The 22,471-nt window shown below is 45.1% G+C and overlaps 1 protein-coding gene across 1 annotated transcript; it reads left to right on the top strand.

The window, feature by feature from the left end:
• Positions 1 to 278: 278 nt before the first annotated feature.
• Miox (Myo-inositol oxygenase) lies at positions 279 to 21,627 on the top strand. The gene is made up of 7 exons (XM_050171316.3): positions 279 to 437; positions 1,342 to 1,459; positions 9,839 to 9,919; positions 14,008 to 14,211; positions 15,173 to 15,352; positions 18,322 to 18,509; positions 20,787 to 21,627. The coding sequence occupies exons 2-7, from the start codon at positions 1,373 to 1,375 to the stop codon at positions 20,893 to 20,895; spliced, it is 849 nt and encodes a 282-aa protein (XP_050027273.2). The 5' UTR covers positions 279 to 437; positions 1,342 to 1,372; the 3' UTR covers positions 20,896 to 21,627.
• The last annotated feature ends 844 nt before the right edge of the window (positions 21,628 to 22,471 follow it).

The raw sequence follows: 22,471 nt of genomic DNA on the forward strand, positions 1-22,471 counted from the left end.
TTTCCCCCGCTACAGCCACTCCACTTTTCAGCCTCTCGATAAAGCACTCAACCAGTCTAGCGAAAGCGGAATCATCGGACTCACCCTCTGTACCGTCTGCGAGTGAAACGATCGGCCACGTGTAGGATGATTCTTGCTGTCCTGTCGTCTGTTTTCGTTAGTTGTTTGTTTGTTTGCTCGTTCGGGCCCTCGCCTTATCTTCGGAGCCCATTGCTGATGTCACTGCCGGGCCGGTCATGTGACGAGCCCCTCGCCCACCCACAACAATGTCGTCATCCGGTCCCAACAGCCACCGCAGCTGCTGAGCAAGGCGCTTGAAAACGCCCGCGGGACGGGTGGAACCACAGAACGAAACGCGAGGTCGCCAGCGATCGCAAGACAAAGGTGCCAAGGGGAGCGGTGTCCGGGTAGAGCGCCGAGCCGTCATCGAATTATTGGTGAGCCTAGCCTTCCCACAGTCATCATCGAATGAGCTGTTTCTGGTACAAGCGCACTGGTGTCCGTAACATATCAATTACCTTCAACTTTGATCACCTGCATATGTTCGTGAAAGAAGTTGCAACATTCTTTGCTCTAGTGTGAGGTTCTGTGCTTGATAATTTTGTCTGATGCAGCTCCGATAGGTTGCCCGCGTCAGAAACTCAAGGGAATGAAAAACAAGAGAAGGGACCGAGCTTGTAAACTGTAAAGACCAACTTGTAAAGATGGGGGTTGATATTGACTGAAATGGCAATCGCGAGAATGAAACATATGACTCTGACACAGGCAGCTGTCCTGTCTAGTCTTATGAACTATTCCTTTCTGGGCCACGCATTCCGCAGTGAGTGAACTTGTACTACTGAGGCCAACAAAAAAGTTTCTTTTTGTACACGCATATAGTACACGATAATTTCTGCAAGCAGTCACCCTGCCGTATCTCTGGCTTAAAGTACAGACAAACAGGGCTGAGCACGTCGACTGTAGATTTTGGTCACGTTATGCCGTAAGCAAATAAGCTCTCCAACGTTATTTACCCGTCACTGTGTCACAGCAAGAACCCTGGCATAATCTTACCAAAAGAACGACGCACATCGACAGCCGAAGTAGTAGGTAATTTTTTCAGAATATATAATTCTCACAAGAAAGTGTCGGCACGCCAATGAATGAACGAAACCATGCAACATAATGCTGATGTTCAAAACTTCTCAAAATAAAACGAACGCATGAATGCTTTCCTGGAGTACAAACCAAAAACAAGAGGACCCGAAAAGGACGATCTTCAGATATTTTCTTTCTTTTTCTTTTGTACTTCAAGCTTGCAAGATAACCTCCTGTTTCTTTTTTTATTATCTTACTATGCAGGCTTACGAAAAGATATTCAGGTGGACTGAAAATGATCATCCCCCTTCTGGACCCATCGGAGCTCTACCGACCAGAGCACAAGAAAATGGAAGATTTTAGGTCGTACACAACCAACGAGGTGCGTTACCCGAAATGTGAAAACACCCGTGTACTTAGATTTAGGTGCACGTTAAAGAACGCCAGGTAATCGAAATTTCCGGGGTGGAGTCCTCCACTACGGCGTGCCTCATAATCAGAAAGGGGTTTTAGCACGTAAAACCCCATAATGAAAAATGAAAAGGTGCGCTACCCGCAAGAGCCAATGCCATTGCATTGCGCTGACAGTGGAGTGGCTTTATTTTTTTGCCGATATGCAAAAGTAACATCTGTGCGCGTGAAACACAATCATCGCTTTGTTTACTTAATTATGAAGCAGACGCAAAGTTGATTAAGCAGTCAAACTCAATAAGAACAACAAACGTATCGCTCCAAAGCAGGACACAGGGGCTATGGGCGACGCCTTAGTGCAGGGCTCAGGTTTAATTTTGATTCTGCCATAATTTATGTGAACGAGCCTTTTTCTGAATTCTGCTTTCATAAAGAAAAGAAAAGGCTCACTGTGGCTGCGAATTGAACCCGTGAAATCATCATATGGAACTCCCGCTGAGCCTACATGGTGTGTAGCCGGATAAAAGTTCCTTCGTACGACAAAAAGCTGAGCTAGTTGGTAAGGATTCATTATGCAAAATAGAAGTGAGGCGTGCAGACAAAGACACAAGAGTAGAGAAGTGGACAACACGAACGCCGACTATCAAATTCGTGTTGTCCACTTCTCTACTCTTGTGTCTTTGTCTGCACGCCTCACTTCTATTTTGCATAATGAAAGTTCCTGGAAGGTATTCACTTATCTCAATGAATTTAACAGATAAAATCGGCTGTAACGAAGTGTTCCTTGGACAATTATTCACAAATTTCCTACCCATATAGTTTTTTATATCGACTCGCTTGTAAAAAAGTCTATGCTGTATGCTGAGTCTACAATCAATCTATGGTGAGTGCACTTTGGCGCTTCAAATGAACATGATAAAGACAGCAAATCGAAGGTACAGTGTCAAAGAAAGGCGTTGTTCGTATAAAACGTGTGCGAACAACGCCTCCGTTTTATAATGTGTGTGTGTATATATATATATACACTTCTCCGTTATTGTAAATCGCTCAACAAGCATACCTTTCTGACGCGAGGAGCAATAGTGAACCAGGCGCACCAGGATGTTGAATCCGGTACAGATGACGAAACCAACTTTCTATAATTATTGTTGCAGCACAGGCAAACAGTGCTATACTGTTTGTGCACGAGCTTTTAGCGAAAAACAACACAATTAAAAAGACCAAGAAATCAACCCTCATGTCGTTAAAGACATCAATACGAAGAAAACTTCCCCTTTAAGTTAGAAAACATAATCCTCTGCCCGTTTATGTAACATATATAGCTGAAACAGCGCGAAGTAGCAAAGGCTAACGAGCACTCAAGTGAAAGGGAGATATAAGTTTTTTGTTAAGAGATAGCTAAACGGTTTGCAGCATGAAGCGTTTGAACAGCGTTTGCAGCATGAAAAGTTCAATCATTCTGGCAAGAGACCTGAAGTTTAACAGCAAGCTCATTAAACGCCATTCACGCTCACGCATACTGTAACGGTATGAGGAATTCCTAGTGCTAGTGCAACAGAGGCCAGTAAACAGGGAGATAAATAGGAGGTTCCGATATATTCCAAAATCATCGCTCGGTAATGTGCTGTTCAGCACAACTTTATATATATATATATATATATATATATATATATTGTGTGTGTGTGTGTGGGTGTGCTATCAAATGTTAGCGATGTGTGTAATCTACACGCGCGAATAAGTCCATAGAAAACTTTCAACATGTTCGGTGGTGCCGAACGAAAAACCTCGGCCGAAAGTAATACCTGGGTACGGCCCTGCCGCCTTCGTCACGTGCTTCACAGTAACAGCTTTCAGAAACTTGTTGCAATTTGCCGTAAAAACCGCATATATAGCCACGTCGCCGGAGGAAGGGCGTGAAGGCATGTGCTTGAGGGATATGAATACGTATAGTTAACACTGGTGAATGCCTCCCGCCACAGAAATTATAATTTTATGCGCACCGGCATAGCGAAAACTGGAGGGTCTCAGCAGTGCGCACGATTGAAATTGCTTATGCGATGTTGAGGTCCGCAAATAACAGTGCATCAAAACCTGAGTTCCTCTACCCGCTCTGTTAAAGATGCGAGCTTCTTCTCTTGGGCACATCTGGCAAATTTGCGTTGGGAGACAACATCTGCGAAATGCACAACCTTGACTGCGTAAAATAGCTCGGACTGTAAATGAGAGTGGTCACCTAACCCCGCTTAATAATGCGCTTGCCATGATCAATGAGTGCTGATATAAGACTGTATGGTGCAACGAGGAACAGCTAATCCAGCGACACATATAACCTGTAAAGCAGAAAGCCTCAAAGCATCCAGGTGAGTTGCAAAAGAAACAAAGGAGAGTTAGATCAGAATGCACGAGGCAAATCTGAAGCCGCGCATGAAATCTCCTGTCTCTAACAGCACTCGCCGACGGAGGTCACAGAGTTGTTGAACTTTGTGGCAAGGCGCCCCAGCAGAAAAGAACGTCTGGTTGCCTTGAGAGATAAGGTGCTCTCCTGAAGGCGCTCGCTTCACCGCTCGTGTATCCATGTTCTCACTGTGGCTGAATGGTATCACACCGCCCGCAGCGAGGTCCGTGGTATCGCGGCCCAGCCGGTTACCACTGGATGCATCAGTGATATCGAGGGTGTCCCGGCTTCCGCCTCGCGATGAGCGCTCATGCGTTGCTTCTGCAGGAGCTTAAACATTAGGTCAGCGGCGTCCTGAAATTTTTCGGTGTCCCACGTTTAGTATTCATGTTTCTACAAACTTTTTGCGCTCGTCTGAGTGGTGAAAGAACTTTGTAACGATGTGCTGCAATGCTCGGTGGTTTGACATCGTTACGCGCACGAGCAACGAACGAAGAAAGAGAAGCGCTTCGCCTGGATGTTCTAGTGCTTCGTTCTGTTGAAGTTATGTGCCTAAGTCTAATCATGCGGAAGAACTGTCGAGTTCTCTGTCGAATTGTCGAGTATAATGCCTTAAGGCTTCAACATTGTTCTAATATATTCAACTAATAATATAACCAACTGAGGGTCCCGTTGCAGTCATTGACTTTGGGACCCTCGTCTGTATACTATTTGTTGTTTACTCATTGTTTTTTTAATGAAGAATAAACTGAAACTGAAACCCTCGGTTGGTCCTGTCACATGACCACGTTGCACTACCTGTGGCCAAGTCCACACAGCACCGAGTTTGCCGATCACCCATACTGACCTAAACATTAATCTGACATTTTTTTTTCTTCAGAATGCTGCGAGGCCTAAATATGAACAATCATACGCCAGGCGTTTCCCGTGTTGATGTAAAACGTCGTGCTAGTGGTATGGTGATTAGTCTATCTCTGATTACAATATCCGTTCACACGCTCAGCTACCCCGCTAATTTGAATTACCTGTCGCTGTTGCTCAGTGGCTCTGTCGTTATGCTGCTGAGCACGAGGTCGGGGGTTCGATTCCCGGCTGCAGTGGTCGCATTTCGATGGAGGCAAAGCGATAAGGTGGTGGTGGTGGTGGTGGTGAAGTGTGGCAACAGGCAGGTTTAGCCTGGCGATCAAGGCCGGAAATTGCTCCGCCCGAGCGTCTCTTACAATACCGCTGAAGGGTTTCACCATATGTCCATCAAACCAGTCTCTCTTAAGAATTCGATAGGGAGACGTGAAGTTTCTTTGCGGGCTATAACTGATCCCTCGGGAAATGTAAGGTGGTGCAGGAACGCATGCGGAAGGTCCTTTTTTGTTTTTTGCAGATTCTTCAGGAGAGCGTCCCTTTCATCTTGAAATTTCTGGCAGGACCACAAAAAGTGCTCAAAGTCTCCTGTCTCGTTGCATTCCGTACAGCTCGGAGAAATGATTCGCACCATCTTAAATAACCAGGCCGGTGTACTCGTAGATCCTGTCCTTATTCGATATAGAAGTGAGGCTTCCTCTCGGTGAAATCTCTTGGTTACGCAGGGCATATGCGGTGGAACCCAAAGCGACCCAAAGTGATTTCGAATGTCAGATTTTTTCACCTGATTTCTAAACGATAAGAGCTCTCGCGTACCACTATTTTGGTATGCGCAAAAGAAACTTCAAGTGATAGAAATTATACCGTAGCCCTCCACTGCGGTTTCCCCTACTATGTCACGGTGCAGTTGTGGATGTTAAACCCCAAAATTCAATATATTGAATTCCCTGCTGCCGAATCGCTCTCAAACTTCAACACCGTAGAGTGAGAATTTCAGGCGTCGACAACCAGTTACAGACGCGCCCATGTATTTGCCAGACAGTGAAGGCTTTAACCCCTGTATTCCATCCACTTTGTTGGCTAAATGTTATTTCGCTGAAGCAAAAAAAAAAAAACAACTTAGGGTGGAAGCTGACAGTGAGGCATTAGCTTATGCGCCACTGTCTTTGTTGTATAGCAATATTACTAAACTGATACTGATTTATTCAGATTATTTATTTAGACCGTTTGTTTTTATTTTAGTTTTTATTTAGTTTTCATGACTTTAGACCAAGATTCGGCTCACATTACCTCGCATACACTACGTGTAATTCTAAGGTGTGAGCCCTAACAATGGGCCCACAATTTCAGCTGTCTATGAACTGACAGAAGGCATTGCCCTACACTAGAGAAAAAAAGAGTGCTCGCTTTTCGAAGTATATTATCGCTTATAATCATCGCCGAGACCGCAAACACTTGAGTGAGTAGCCCGTGACACGTGGAGTACTAAGGGTGCACAATCCGGCGTCACCTTCAGTGCTTTTCACGATAAGGATGTAAGGCTTATCGAAGGCTACACGTGCCGCCAAGATAGGGTTATAATAACTCACGGGCACAAAAACATTTATAAATACGACCATACAAACTAGCAATAAGGTGGCTTGGTCTCATCCTGATATCGAATAATGGTATCTATGTGTAGCTGTTTGAGAAAGGCCGTACGGCAGCAGAACTGCGAGCCTGTTTTTATGGCAAATGCCAACCTTCGTCAAAGTTGACTTCCCGAAGACAAGAGTCCACGGGATTGCAACTTGTGCTTCTATCTGCTACTGAGCTAGGTCATATGCAAAAATATTTTTCCATCCAGAAGAGTTGAGAGGAAGCTTTAGCTCGGACCCAACTCCGATGTAGCCTATTCAAATACATGTACGACGCAGAAACGTTTTCCTGAGATAACCATTGGGTTTCTATTAATGCAATTTGTTGCTTTTGAGAGAGTTAAATTCGACTAAGTGTTGGAAGCTAAATTTCGATTTAGGGCCTGACTTTCTTAAAGGAGCTCTGAACCACCCCTCGGGCTTGGTGAAATAACATAGTCCGCGGGTAGCATACGCTGTTGTGAACATCTCAGCCAAGTTCTGCTGTCGTACGGGGTCCGTGGAGCTCGCAAGCGGAGCGTGAAGTCACCTTTTTCTCAAACGCTCTCGTTTCAAAAAGCCTATGATTCTCGCTCTCTTCTGTGTGCTTTATTTCGTCATAAAGCACACTCCAATACGCGGCTACGATTGGTCGCTGCGCTCGGCTACACCGAGGCCGCCGCTAGGTGCCGCCACGAGTCCAGTGGCTAAGCGCACTGCGGCTCTCTGGGAACAGCCGCGTTTGGCTTAGGTTTAGCGCGGCATAAGCACCAAATCGGAAATTTGAACTGCGCGCCACGGTGACGTCCCCGCCGTAACCTTCGCAGTGCAAGGCATTGGAGGAGGAAGGGGAGCACAGCTGAGGCCGTGTTTGATTGCCGATAACTCCGCTTCCTCTGAACGCGTTGAAGTACTTTTTGCGGCAAAGTGGTTCTGAAATAGCCTATCTTCACTTCAGATGTATTTCTCCACTTCGATAAAAAGTGGTTCAGGGCCCCTTTACAGGAATTTCCAAAATTGGTAAGTTCGAAAAAGAAAGGAAGACGAAGTTTACAGATCCGTACTTCTGCACCAGGAACAGATATCGCAGCTCTGTAAACTGCATCAGTTAAAGCATCCAAAGCGGACAAATTTGATATGTCAATCTATAGCATGAATTTCTTACATTGTTTACAACGGTTTTGCAAATGTTGTACTCCCATATTAGTTGTTTATTGGAGAGCCATGTATAATACATCAATTTTGTTCGCTTTATTTGTACTATTAGGTGCAATTTACAGAATTTTAATATCCTATTTTGTTCTTGAGCTAGCTGTAAATTACATAGTTTCGTTTTCTGAAGATATGAGATATTTGCCAATTTTTATTAAACATTGACGACCTACATCACAAATTCGCAACGAACAGTCACTAGATTTTAACTTTTGCTTTTAAATGCAGCAAATCTCATCAACATTGGTGCGCTCGTCGCCGACAGAAACGATGTATCATATGCCGTGTTTTTAGATTGGAGCCCCCGAGCTACAGCTTCCTCTTGAAAGGGCCTCTCACCAGGCCCCATAGAAAATTTTGGTTATACGCTGGAAGTCGTTACGCGTCCTCTAGGAAGCGTTCTACCGCAAAAGGTTTCCAAATTAATAGCTGATATAGAAATATTTGAGTGCCGCGAACCCATGATTTCAGGAGGCGAGCTCTGCTGCAAAGCGAGACACTCTCTCCCCTTGCCCTGTCTAGGCGCCGCAAGCGAAATTCCTTCCCTGCGTTCTCCCATACCGGATCTCGAGGACTGCGTGACGCATACGTCACGGGCCCCGCCTTCATTTTTCTTTTCTCCTCGCTTTCTTTTTTGGCGCTGCGCAATTTCGCTGAGGGCGTCGCGCGCGAGCTGTGGCGATTGTCTCGTTTCGCGCAGCGCACGATTTTGCGCGCTGTACACGAGGACACCTAACTAGCGGGATTAAGTCAGTGCTATACGAATATTGAAGCTGACACAGGCGGATCACAGAGCATGATCGCGCGCTGGAACACGGTAGAAAATGACACAGTTTCGGTATCGGCGCGCGCGACTGCGCGACGTGGGAACAAGCAGACGAAACGGAAGTACATCTTTCTTGCTGCAGTGCAAAGTAAAGCAAAAACACGCAAACATCGGTATTTGTGTTTTATTATTTCGCTAAGCTTTAATGCGTCTCTTCTAGCAACATATTACACAAATAAGAGATGTTGCCTTGAATAATTCTCGAAGCCACCTGTCACTACGAGCGACGTCACCGCACGAACGCGTGTACGTAGACGCACTGGCACGTGTACGTCATCCTGCGGCTTGGAGCGCGGCGGCCGCGAGGAGAAGGGAAAGCGGCGTTCGGTTTGAAATTTCAGACCTTTCCACGGTGCGTAGCGATGTAATACTCTTCGCATATGATCGTTATCGCGCATTGCACGCTCCGCGCTTGTCAGCTCAAAGTGGCCAGACCTGGGGAGGGGGCCCTTTAAGCAGCGAAAGTGCTGAGTCGAGGCCCCAATAAATAAAGCAGGGAGCGAGGGAATTTCGTAAGTGTCCATTAAGTGGACTGTCCCTTTCAGTGCGCGCTGAGTGGACAGAGCTTAAGAGCCGGCGACGACGACTGGCGCCTGCCCTACCGGCTTCTAGCTCTATCCAATCAGTGCGCACTGAAATGGGCAGTCCACTTTGTGGACACTTACAGAATAACCGCCAGCGCACAGCTGCTGCTCAACAGTGCACATTATGGTAATAGATACTGCGCTCTGCTACTTGCTGAATGTTTTCTCAGTTTTGTAGCATGGCCACAACGTGAGATAATCTCGACCGGTTTTTCGCGGACATGGAAAAATGAGGGCATAAGCTAAAGTCCAAGTTTCTGGGTGAAGATCAGGACCTGTAATGGAGAAATTCCGTGCGACACCTTTAAGATCTCGAAACAAAAAAAAAATGTGAACTTGAATGAGCACTGTAGTTAAGGTTTTACAGTTATGTCAGCAACCTCAAAAATATGTTTCAATGCGAGAGCATTATATGGCTCTTGAGGCGGGAAGAGCGGCGTAGTTGAGCTTGGCGTGACCACCAATGGGCCGAAAGGTCATCGTACCCACGACCTTTGAGGAGAGTCGAGCACGCGGCCATTGGTGCAACTTGAACCCACGACGTTTGGTGTTAATTAGGGCGAATTTAATTAAGGCACGGTGAATTAGGGTAGGCTTAATTAAAGCACTCGAACCCATGTCCTTCAATGGGAGTCAAACCCACGACCTTGCGTTTTGGCATAATGTCTCAGCATCGCGCGGTGGTCACAATGCTTTTTTCTTTCATCCGCGCACGGATAACCAAGTGCCACATTTTTTTTTACCACCGCTGATATTCGTTCACGCATATTGTCAGGGTCTTATATATTCTCAATAGTTTGAACCACATGTCCCAATCATACTTTTTGGCGCTCTTCGTTTTGTTTTTCCGTGAATGCAGGATGACCCACTGCAAGCCAGGGTGGCCAAAACCTACAAGGACATGCACACTTTCCAGACAGTGGAGTTCGTCCGAAACCGGGTGGGTTTGTCATTACCAGTGCAGAAAGTGTTTGCTGATTTCAAAAATACGGGCAGCAAGAGAAAGAAAGGACAGAAGTCCAGTGATGGGATAGTAGTGGCGCCCTTTTTTTCGGTGCTCTAAGAAAGTTAAGAAAAAAAACATAATTATTTTTCTTTCAGCTCTCTCCCGGTCTCTGTTAGAGCATTTACACGTTGTGCCGAAACAGTTTTGAAGCAATAATATTCAGGTGCAAAAGCTTTGGTGACAAATTAAAATCTGTGTGTAAAAAAAAAACTTTCTGTAAAAAAGAAATGAAAGCCCTCTTTATATCGCTCACAACTCTTTCGACGCGAACAAACTCCTTTCGGCACTAACATGCTTGGAATATTCCAAAACTTTATCTAGATATACTGAAACCAGTTTATGTGAAATATGCATGTGTATTTACCAGCATTCCTTTTCAAGGGTAAACATTCACGATTAAGCGCCAATTCCTAGTATTATTGTTTTGTGTTGGATCACATCGAAAGCATTCAGTCAATAGACTACCGCTATTACTCAAACGAAGTTTATAAATAATAGAAGCAGAGAAAGAAACTGACGAAGCGCGAACTAGAAACCAAGGTTAAGTCAGGCACCACACAATATGTAGCTTGCAACATCGCTGTGTGCAGGTGCATTTCTCATGAACTGATACATTACATTTAAAATAAATAGATACATCAGCATGCCTTTGATATCAAGGATCCATAATCCTAGATGTAGCGGTGCTGCTGGTGATGGTGGTGGCGGCGACGTTGTAAATTCAATAACGTGCTGCTCTCTCAGCTTCTAGCTGCTTTAATCAATTGCTTCTTTTTGAGGTTTGTTTGAGTCTTACCAGCTCTTTTACGCTACGTGCATTCATACAGTAATAATTTATAAATTTATTTGCGGGTTAGTGCTGTCTTGTTTTTGTGTTTGACCATATTGCTGGATACTTTAGGAAATAAATTCAAAACAACCTCACCCAACATTCCATCATATTGTGCAAATATGTTCTCTTTAGCATCTTGGTACTGTAGTCTGCAAAGGCTTGCCGCATTTCATATTGAATACGTTTGATGATTTTAGCTTTTGCTTCGTATGCGGTGAGGGTCCAAGGCTGTTGGACCACATACATTGAATTTCTAACGGATAGGACGCGGTGCCACTTGCGCGTACCCTGGCCTACCCATAGGTAAATTTAACTGACGGCAATGACTTTCTCGCAATTGTCACACTTCTTTAAAACGTGCTTTTAATCGCTCTAGTCCTATTTAATATTTTTTTGCTTGTGGGTAAGTTTGCCCATGAATAAGAAGCTTCACGCAATCCGTGCCCGGTGTCGTTCCACCGAGCGCCCGCTGCAATGGCGATCATTCTTGACAAGCGAATAAGTGTGTGTCGTCACAGCAGTCGTCACAGCAGTCGTCACAGCTTCCACAGCTCAGCGTGGTCTGTTGTTATCCCCAGCTGGTCTCTTTCTTCGCTGCTTATGGCCTGCATTATTTCGTTTCTTATGAGGGTTGTGACAGAGGACCATCTAAAAAATATAGTCGACGGAGAGTGAGCCGAGCGACGTGATTACAATCCCGAAAGAGCTCTGCAGTTCCCTGAAGTGAAGTGGAATCAGCTGTGTGGCAACCGTGTGCAGAAAAAGAGCGCATGAGCTTTTCTCTGGTCATATGATATATAAGTCGCTGGCATAGTATCCCTGCCCATAAGACAACCGTCGGCCAATGCCACTCAGCTCGTGTGGTCGGAAGATGCAATCGCGACTAACTTCTGAGCAACATCGTGCTGTAAAAAAAACGCAACAAGAGTACGTTCTTCCTCTACTGCTTTTCGGAGGCGCATAAAAATAACACGACAAAACAAAAACGCGCTTTTTATATACAGTTATAGACCTATCGCTTAGTACCTTGGGATGCTGAACAGAGGAGGTCAAAAAACGTAGTCAGTCTGCATGACGACATCTTGCAGAGAAAAGTGAAACAAGAACGAAGAGTACAACCAGTGAGTTCCCTCATAGCTGAGCCATGGAGTTTGTCAGTCGCGAATAGCTCGCACATCCGGACCTCTTGGTAAGTTCTCCGCACACAAAGAAACACCGCGAAGGCTACGCAGGCGGCTTCTCCAAGACAGGACCCCCTGGGAACAACAGTTGTTGCATCATTCGATTCGAGAACTATCAGCCGCAGCTGGCGACGAAAGTTGCATGTTGCGAGGCGTCGGTTCCTTGCCTCGCCGTTCGTTATCTGCCTCTCTCGTGCACGGGTCACCTTGTCGTCAGGGGCGCGGCGAGCAATCTACGCAGTCCACTGGGGCATCGGGACACGAGGACTCCTCCGCCCTCGATAGCGGCCTCGCCTTCCGTGAAGGTGCGCGCCGAGAAAAAGAAAAGGTTCGAGAGATATTGTTATCATCGATCTCACTCGTTGGGCATGCATCTGCGGTGAGCGGGCCCTCGATCTCGACGCCTTGGTGTCTGCGCTGCGGAAGCTGGTCTCGCGCTCAAGAAGCTTTTGATGCCGCTCTGTAGCGGCTCTCGAGCTTTCCTTATCGCTGACTCTACGCGGCAGCAACACGTCTGATTAGAATATCGTGCCATCTCGTGGTGCTTATGACGCGAGCCTGGATAACTATGTTTGAGCTTGGCCAACATTCTGTTGACATTGAAGCTCGCGCCGGCAGTGAGGGTGCCTTACGACGCGGCAGCGTGAACTAGGTGCTGGTGTTTGAAGTAGAAGATGAAAACAGGCTGCGTAACCTTGAAGTGTGAAGCCGTAACGTGTTCGGGGAAGGCCTACTGTAGTTAGCTCCAATAGTAAGCTGCAAGCGGCTGATGACTATCGAAACGCCATTGTTTTTTCTGTGGCTTGGTAGCTTAGAGTTCTGAACGCGACAGACGGGCAGCGCCCGTCACCATATTTGACCGTTTTAAGCAGGCAAGCGCGGCGAATAATTCGCGCACTGACGATCGTGTCTGCAAAGTATTACAGCGCTGTGCGCCGCCGAAAACTTTCAAACCAAATGCAGCGCGTTGTCCTTCTCGAGGGAGCTGGCGTCCCATCTAGAGAGCCGAGGTAACACGCACAAACGCCGTGACTTAAAAAGTTGCAGGTGCACTTAAGCCTCCTTACGTGCATTGAATGCGAAAGCAGTATGACTCTTCCGCGCGATACTTCTCACTCAGCCATGTGTCCGCAATGGGCAAAGCAAAAACGTTAAGTTAGCCACCATAGCCTATAGCCACCAATAGTCACAATTTTGGGGGCATGTCAAGTCAATTTTGGGAGTAGGCCAGGTCGGTTTTGAGCGGGGGTCAACTCAATTTTCGAGTTGGGCAAAATCAATTTGGGGGTGGACCACCGATATCTTTGGAGTAGGTTAATTCAGTTTTGTGAGTGATTTATGTACTCACTTGAAATCAACACCACCCCCCCCCCATGCATTGCCCACTAACATTAGGGTGTTGAAGTAAATAAATGAAATAAAGAAATATTTCGTGTGCCAAAAAAAATATTATTACTGCAGACATTTTCTGTGTAGCTTCGACAATTTCTTCAAATGATCTTCCCTGGGAAAAATGCATTTAAGTTCTCATGCAGACGCTATCAATGGTTAGTGAACAATAATGTTAAAATACTGAGTATAACGAATATATTTGTTTCTTTGATATTAGGCATATGGTGCTATTTGGTCCTCCATATTACGTATCACTGCATCCTAGTTTCACATCTAGGAAAGCCGGTGTATTTTTGACGCCTTCTGAAAGCATGAGCGTAGTTAAAATTGTCTTCTCTCGCCGTTTAATTCACGGGGCTCTCAACTTTTCATAGGCTATATTGCATTAACGTTTGTAATTTACATATGCTTGAAGAAAGGTGACGTTAACCGCAACTATTGCAGGGTGTCCAAGACCAACGTCGGCGGTGGCATTGTGGACTCGCGTTCCCTGCATCGTTGCGGTGCCACTTTGATTTGCTTTCTCATAAATAATAAAGCTAGGATTGACGTTTGCCCCTTCAGACTGACACTGATCTTGCTCATACTTGTCTCTACGCACGTGGGCCGGAGAGCAGATGGCTGAGTGGGGCAAGTTCGACAAGGCGCGCATGCCCATCATGGAGGCCTTGGAAAAGCTCAATGACCTGGTGGACGAGAGCGACCCCGACGTGAACATTCCCAACATTGTGCACGCCTTCCAGACTGCCGAGAAGATCCGTGCTGCGCACCCGAATCAGGATTGGTTCCACCTGACGGGCCTCATTCACGACTTGGGAAAGGTGCTGTCAAACACTGTGTTCTTGCATTTGCGGAGAAAAGAAAAATGCTTTTGTTCTGGTTTTACCGGGTGCACGCGCTGCTCTAGTGTCAAAGTTCGTTGGACGCGTATAGCATTATACGGGCGTAACTTGCCCACATTTAAAGCGAAAGCCTTCCTGGCCGCGAACTTGCGATTTCGCCGTGGCGGTGCTCCGAGGAGGCACATGACGTCACACCGCGTTTCCTCGTCGTTGCGTTCGCCTCCGCTCGCTTCACCAGCATGCGTCGCATGCCTAAAAACATGTCGGAGGATTGAAAAGGAGAGCTCGCGTGCGCCGCAACCACAGATGAGGCGGCAGTATGGACGTCAACAATTCTGATAAGCAGGAGGAGGCCTGCCGTTCGACATCGAAACTAGATGAAGAGGAAACGAATTGCCCAGGAAACAGATGAACAGCGCACCGAACGACTGGCTAAACCCCGCAACATAGCTAGACAACCAGACTAACCTGTACTTGCAATCAAGATTAACCAAGGCTAACCATGCTATGCCATAGCTTTACGTATATCCTGGCATAGCCGAGCTAAGCCACTGCCCTTTTTTTAGTTATTTAACAGAAAATACGAGCCTATTCCGAAGGCAGGGAATCCTAACAAAGCGTCTCAAATCGCTAGCTGTCACGAAGGAAGAATATGAGAAGCTGGCGCGCGATTCACTTACCAATCGTTTCAAATGGGATATTCCGGCACGAGAAAAGCATGCGTGTGTGATTGTGGCGAAATTGTTAGCGCTACTGCGTTGCGGGATAGATGTTCGATATCACCATCGGTAACGCATTTGTTTATAGCATTATAGCTGACTTCACTCACTTTGGAGGTGTGTTGGACATACACTAGTGCGTCGCAGTGTGCACGATATCACAAGCATGTAAGATATACGCGCTATAGAAGTGTGACTGATAAGTGATAATGTCTACGCAGGTGATGGCGTTCTATGGCGAACCTCAGTGGGCCGTTGTGGGTGACACATTCCCGGTAGGCTGCGCCTACCAGGATTCCATCGTCTACCGAGACACGAGCTTTGTTGACAACCCGGACCTTAAAGACAACCGCTACAACAGCCGCCTCGGCATCTACACCCTACACTGCGGACTCGAACAGGCACGAACACTTTTCCTATAACTCTTTTCCTATAACTCTCTCAGGCGTCAGCATTGATGAATATGTCTCAGCGTGGCCATTTTGTAATCATTCCCTAATTTCGCGCTCACTTGTAACCGTTGACGTAACCAAACATTGTCCCGCGCATTGCTATTGTCCTGCAGGTCACGGAAACCAAGATTGTCAGTAGTCTCACGCTCTTACGGTGTATCTTCGTTGGGAGATTTACGATGCCTGAAGACCTCAAAGCCTTCATGGCGTTCATGCACTCAGCAAAAAGTTCATAGGTTTATCTGCATGCCTATAGCTTCCATCTGTTTTGAGCAAAGCAAATTTCCCTCGCCCACCTGCACTTACCTCCCCTGGATATTACTTAAATGGTTCGCTTCATTTCAGTGCCTGGATGCGAATATGGTTGCTAAATAGCAGAGACGCAAATTCAATGCATGGCAGAAATACAATATTTTGGCGTTTAATCAGAGGGTCGAACCGCGTAACATACCGGGTAATGGGTTCGAGTTCAACGCACCCAGATTTCTTTCCGGTTCAGTTCCAGTTCGGAGAAATATACATTTATAAAGGTTCGCAACCTGGTACGGCGCCGTGCATTGTATCCTGTCCCATAGCAGGATACAATGCACATTGCACATTGTACTATCGACTTGACTGCATGGCGTATGCGTAAGTTTCATCAAGAGGGAACAGAAATTTACGAATGAATTCAGATACGGGGGATTTGCATGTAAATAGTGAAGACAAAATAATTACTGAGAGTCCCTGCGTCAGCGTAAGGTCTGCATGTGTCTTCCACATTCGTTACTTTTACAGCAGCAGAGTCAGTGAACTTTAGTTTTGTTTCGGGACTGGTGATCAACGAACCGTGGCATGTTACTATTCTGTTGAATACATCGCAAATTCCCATTGTATTACATAAATACAAGCTTCAAACTAATAATCGGTAACAAAGAAAGAAGCCAGCATTGGCATTTCACTGTTTTCTACTTTTTGAGAAGCAGGTGAGGGCATTGATGCTTCTGAATGACGAGCTAGGATAGCATGAGCTTAACCGTGCGTCGAACTTTCTTGCGAATCTGCACGTGGCGCGTAGTCTTGTACAGACTCAGGGACAAAGAAGTCAAAATCACGCACATTGAACCCCACGAATAATTTCTACAACTCGAGTAGCGTTGTCGTCTGCTTCGCTAAGCACCAAACGTGCATTCAACCATGGCACATAACCAAAGCAAATTTTGCCTGTTTGCAGCCGCAGTTACTGCTCGCTGAGAAGCTGAAGGCATTTGTTAGCGACCGCAGTGTTGGTGTTGAAAAAAATGGCGCAGCTGATCTCGTTAGTTTATCCAGTTTTAATAACAACTTGACTTAACGGATGAACGGAGAATGTCACAAGAAATGTTCATTCCGCGGAGCTCAAGCCCCTTGATCCGCGCTCTTCCCAGGTTTTGCCGGAAAATGTCATAAAGGGTCTTTAAGCAGATCCCCTGAAACAATGTTTCGGCCGCGGAGCACAACGGGTATGGCCGACTTCATTAATGCAAGCGTCTCTGCCGAGGTTGCCGTATTTACCTGCACATACCCATCGTCTATGCCCATTCTCACACGGCGGCAACTCGTGAGTCATGACAATCTCCTAGTAGGGTGCGCCGATTGAGTAAATAGTTATTCGAGGGATCGTGCAAACTATTGAGCACCCTTGCTGACCTATATGCTTGAACCGTTACGTGCTGAACCGGTAACCATTATTTTGTTTTTTGTTAAGGTGTCGTTCGGGTTCAGGCGCGTTCGGAGAATATCTGTTCGTATTCGAGTTCAATACCGCCGAAAGTTGCAATTTGGGTACTGCTTTCGGTTCGGGTTTGGCTCGACACCCTGCATTTCACACATGTAATTATTTCCGCTTTAAGTATCATTCAAGAAAGCAGTGTCGCGGTGCTTTCGACTGCCTACCACTGTGGTGGTACATCAGCAAAGTATGATGGCTCGCACGGCCCTTTATGTTGCTGCTGTATGTCGAGTGTTGGAGCGGCGTCCAAAAACTGGTAAAGCGGACAAAATTCCAAACACATCAAATCTCCTAAGGCCAGTACTCGAGCCAGCAGCTGTAACAGAAGCAGCAAAAAGAACAAAAAGAAATGTCTAGTGTAAAGGAGCTATACAGGCTGGCGCATAACTTCAAGACTTGCTCATTAATAGTTTCTTCTTCTGCAATGACTATTCAGAATGAAACACAGGAGCGATAGTCCCGCCTTGCATTTGCTGAAGGCAAACATTGTGGCAGGTATGCACCATAGCCTTTTTTTTCTGTGTGCTGACTTCATGCGGTGTTTACAGAGCAGGGCCGGTTTGGTAACCCACCAATGCAAAACGTCTTTGAACGTTTCGCTAAATGGAGTTAGTCTGCTCAAAGTTATTCGTCCACGCGTTCTCCACCGCTACATTTATTGGACCACTGTCAAGAACCTGTCTACTATCATGGTTCTTGAATGCGTACGCGTTCCTCATTTTTCTTCTAATCGACTGCAGAAAGGAGCACAGACATTCGATTTGCACGAGTAGATATGGGTACATGACACTGAGATCTTTAGAATGCTGGCTGATTTGAGTCAGCAAAGCGTGTGTTCTTAGCTTAAGCATTCATACGAAGTACTTCACGAGAACTATCACTTATGGTATTTGATCCCGACGCCGCTTCATTCTCGGCCGTTTTGCTGCGCCACCAAAGCTTCGGTTAATTGACCTAGCAAACGATGTTTCGCAGTTGCCTAAATTTCTGGCATAGATCCCTGCACTCTTGCTAATAAACGTGAGTTCTAATACGTTGGCGAAGTCACTTCCATTGCTGCAGTGTTCATGCCAGAATTGTCGATTGGAGAAGTTCATTTTTAGAGGCAGGATTTGTGGCTACTGCAGTCAATTTATTATTAGTACCACGGGAACGTCTCTGCACGCAGGTTCTCATGTCCTGGGGCCACGACGAGTATTTGTACCAGGTTCTCAAGAACCACGGGGCGACACTCCCTGATGAAGCCTTGTACATGATACGGTTCCACTCTTTCTACCCTTGGCATTCGGGAGGCGACTACTTGGAACTTTGCAACGACAAGGACCTCCGCATGTTGCCCTGGGTGAAGGAGTTCAAGTAGGTGACCTCTTTTAATCACAGCACGAGGTGATGATGATGATGAAGCCTCAGGTAATGGCACAAACCCACTGAGGGGGATAGGCCACGAATCGGGTGGTAATATGACTCAATATATAAAATAAAATAAATTGGTTAATAAATAAATAGCTCGAAAAAAGAAAGGAAAACAAATAATCCAAGATATAAAATGAACTATGAATACATGAGATGAAGTATTGATCAATACTATGGTAAGCCTTGCGTTGATAGGAATGTTAAAAAAAAAATAAGGATATACTTAAACTTGAGTAAGTTAAATTATGAATAGTAATAGTAAGATTTGAACTGTGAATTTGTGCTTTTACTTTTTGAATTTTCTAAACTGCAGTAGAAATAAATCGATTCTTCAAACTAAAAACTATTAACAAGGCATTCTTTTTGCGCCACATAGGAAATTATAAATGGCTAGGCAAACGTTCCTGTGGCTATATCCCAAAACTGTTGCTCCAAGGGAGAGTATAACAGTGCTGCTTAAAGGTAATCCTAAATTTTGAAGTGGAATTTCTAGACATAGTTTTCGATACTTACTCATGTAATAATATTTACTTTCTCTTCAATTGCCAGTACAAAAGTTACTGCGGGAGTGCGCGTGAACCATGACGAGGCGACTAAGCGCCCTACTCTGGCAGATAACTGCCAGGGAGCTCAGAAGATATGCCTTCGCCTCGCTTGCTTCAAAAGTTGCTTTCACAACTGTTGCTAAAGGAATCATGTGCTGTAATTGAGTTTGCGCATGTACGGCAGCGCGGTAGCCATGTCGCACCATTGGCTGTTTCAAAAACCCGCAATCGAAGGGTCAGCGTCAAGCTGTTTGGGCAAGATTTCAAAAAAGAAAGCGCCGAACATGATCGCAGATGATGTTGGAGAACATGAGCGCCTCTGTGTGGCTGCCGACTTACTGGTGCCCACGCCCGCGGCATCGACGAACAAAGAGTAAAAGCTGTCTCACCTGTAAATGCAACAACCCCTGTCCAAATATTTCTTGGAGGGGTAACCAGTAACTACATGTAAAGGCTTTGTCAATCTTTCTAAACGCCAAATGATCCGATTTTCGTCAGATATATTTACGCTATTGGCCGCTTACAATATTGTGTTAATTGCTAGCGGTTTAATATTATTCTGGATTTACTTCTCGTGAGCATTTCTGCTGTGTCTTCATCTTTGGAATTTCCACATTAAATCTCTGCTGACACATCTTTGAACAATACTTAAGAGAAAGCTTTAACTCGAGCCCAACTCCGACACGGCCTATTGAAGTAAATGTAAAACCAAAAGTCGTTTTTCTGAGATAACCACTGGACCGATTTTAATTAAATTTGCTGCATTTATGAGAGAAAGTTAAATTCTAGTGACTGTTGGAAGCGGAATTTCAATTTAATGCCTGAATCTTTTTGAAAAGATTTTCAAATACTCGAAAGTTTGAAGAGATAGGAGCACGAAGTTTACAAATTAATAGCTTTGCATCAAGAACAAATATCGCGGTTCTGTAAACGGCATCCATCAGATCATTCAAAGCGAACAAATTTGATATGCCAATTTATAGCTTGCATGAATTCGTTACGTTGTGTACAAGGGTCCCCAAAAGCTGTATTTTCATATTGCTAAATTTGTTAGATTCATATATAACATTATCAATTTTGTCCGCTTTAGATGTACTATTATATACAATTCACATAATTGTTATATCACCTTTCATTGCTGACTTACAGAGTTGTAATCTTGATAGTTTCGTTTTCCGGAAATTTTCGATGTTTGTCAATTTTCAATAAAAATTTGACGACCTAAATCAAACATTCGAAATAAACAAACAGTCAATATATTTTAAGTTTTTCTTGTAAAATGCAACAAACCTCGCCAAATTTGGCGCCGCGGCTGCCGAGAAAGACGAATTCTACTTTTACATGTGTTTAGATAGGAGCACCCGAGCTAAAGCTTTCTGTTAAGTGTAGGCTGAAAGCTGCTGCTTCAGAGGCAGGGAGTTTTCTGCGCTAACTTGAGTCCGAAATCGTCAATCAAGTGCGTAATAATCGTTAGCAAACGTTGTGACGTTCAATTTCTATTTCGCTTTTCCTGTAGATAGCGCAGCATCAACATACTGCAGATCATTTCTTAACTGATACAAGGATTTCAAACTTGTGCTTTGTGTTTTTGGCAGGAAACGAAATGCGATAGGATGGCTGTGGTGAAGGGGAGAGAAAAGTGCGATCTCATGAGCTAGCGTGTTTTGCCTTTCAGTAAATTTGACCTCTACTCAAAATGCGAGGATGTTCCGGACCTTGAGGCGCTGACGCCTTACTACCAGTCTCTGATTGACAAGTACGTTCCGGGCGTTGTCTGCTGGTGATGCCAGGAGTTGCGGGAGACACGCCCGCTACTGCGGGTGCTTTAAATGTTGGGCCTATTTACCGCTGTCTTAGCAGTGGGCTCGCCGGACAGGAAGCACGCTTGGAGAATTCATCTGCTTGGCGGCGGCTGTCGCCATAAACTTTATTGTCATCGCTGTTACTACTGCGAACACTAGCTGTCGACACTAACTGTTGTGACAGATTTTAGCGCTGCTTTTACCCTTCGTGAGTTGTATGTCGATCTCATGTCCGCGACGTCGCTATAGCTATGTTATTTCACTCTTGCCCTTAGCAAGGCTCAGGGTACGTGCACATGTGTTCGGAGACGGCGCTCTTCTTTTTCAGGGTTGCCAGTGAATGTGCCAGGGAATACATGAAATGTTGACGCTTGTTTCACCTTGTGCGTGAAACTTAAGAGCGAAATGAAGGCGCCGTGCAGTTTTCGTTGTAGAAAGCCGCGCGTAGCGCTGCGTATTTGAAGAAAAAAAAATAAAGTGGTTGCTTTGAGGCGCAGAAGTCCTTTTCGGCGCAATGCGGTGCGCCGGGAGGTGTAACGCGAATGATTTGTGAAAAGTAGTGACGAACGTGTTTGTGCAGACCGAAGAGACAATTTCATTTTTATGACCATCATCTGTTGCCGGAGAGTATTTTGTTGCCCAGGTGTCGCACACGCCAGACACCTGGGAAAGTTTATCAGTGTATGACATAAAAAAAAGTATTTCAAACTACAAGACTTCGAACTATCTCACGAATTTTTCTATCGGCCTGTTGAACGAAGGCAATTATAGCGTCCTTGCTGCTTAGGCTTTGAAGATTTTATTTATAAAATGATCACCTGAGCCCCCTTCTGCTGAGAAACAGCATCTGCATTGACAGGCACATGTGTTTTATTTGCAATTACACGTCCACACACAATACCTAACTGCTGCGGATATCACATTTTCCGAATATGAATCAAATACGAACAGTAAGTATCGAATATCGAGGCGAATATCGAATAGACAAACACAGACGCGTACATTTACAGTAGGAATACTTGTTTCTGTTTAATTAGAAACCACGCTTGTACGAACTTGTGAAACACAGTCGGCTAGTTATCAGGGTCAAATTAGGAACACTTTTAAACGCTACATAGCTAATTGTCATTTAACGAAAACTGCGCGAATGGCCTCTGAATATCTTTAGAGCCTGGTAGCGAACACGCTTTCTAAGAATGAATGGATGCTGCATTACTGGCTTTCTAAACATGCTAAATAAATGGCTACCGAAAAAACAAACACGGAGCTGCGGAACAAGAAAGGAAAGAGCCACTGAAGGATTTTTTGTGCAGTGAACACACGTAAAAGTGCTAGTTCCAAAGAGAAAATCACTCTTTGTAAAGTTGCTACACTACGAGACTGCCAAAAACATTAAATGACAGACTACACGCAAAAATCGAGTTTTTGTGCAGATTTTCGCCGCGAAACCAAATACAAAACTTGTATTATTCATTTTGTTTCTCCACGGCTTCCAAAAATTTTGTCATTGATTCATTTCTGGTAATTTGCGGTACTTTGTTTAGCAGAAAGATAACAG

This window comes from Dermacentor andersoni, chromosome 6 (assembly GCF_023375885.2).
Source record: "Dermacentor andersoni chromosome 6, qqDerAnde1_hic_scaffold, whole genome shotgun sequence".
NCBI lineage: Eukaryota > Metazoa > Arthropoda > Arachnida > Ixodida > Ixodidae > Dermacentor > Dermacentor andersoni.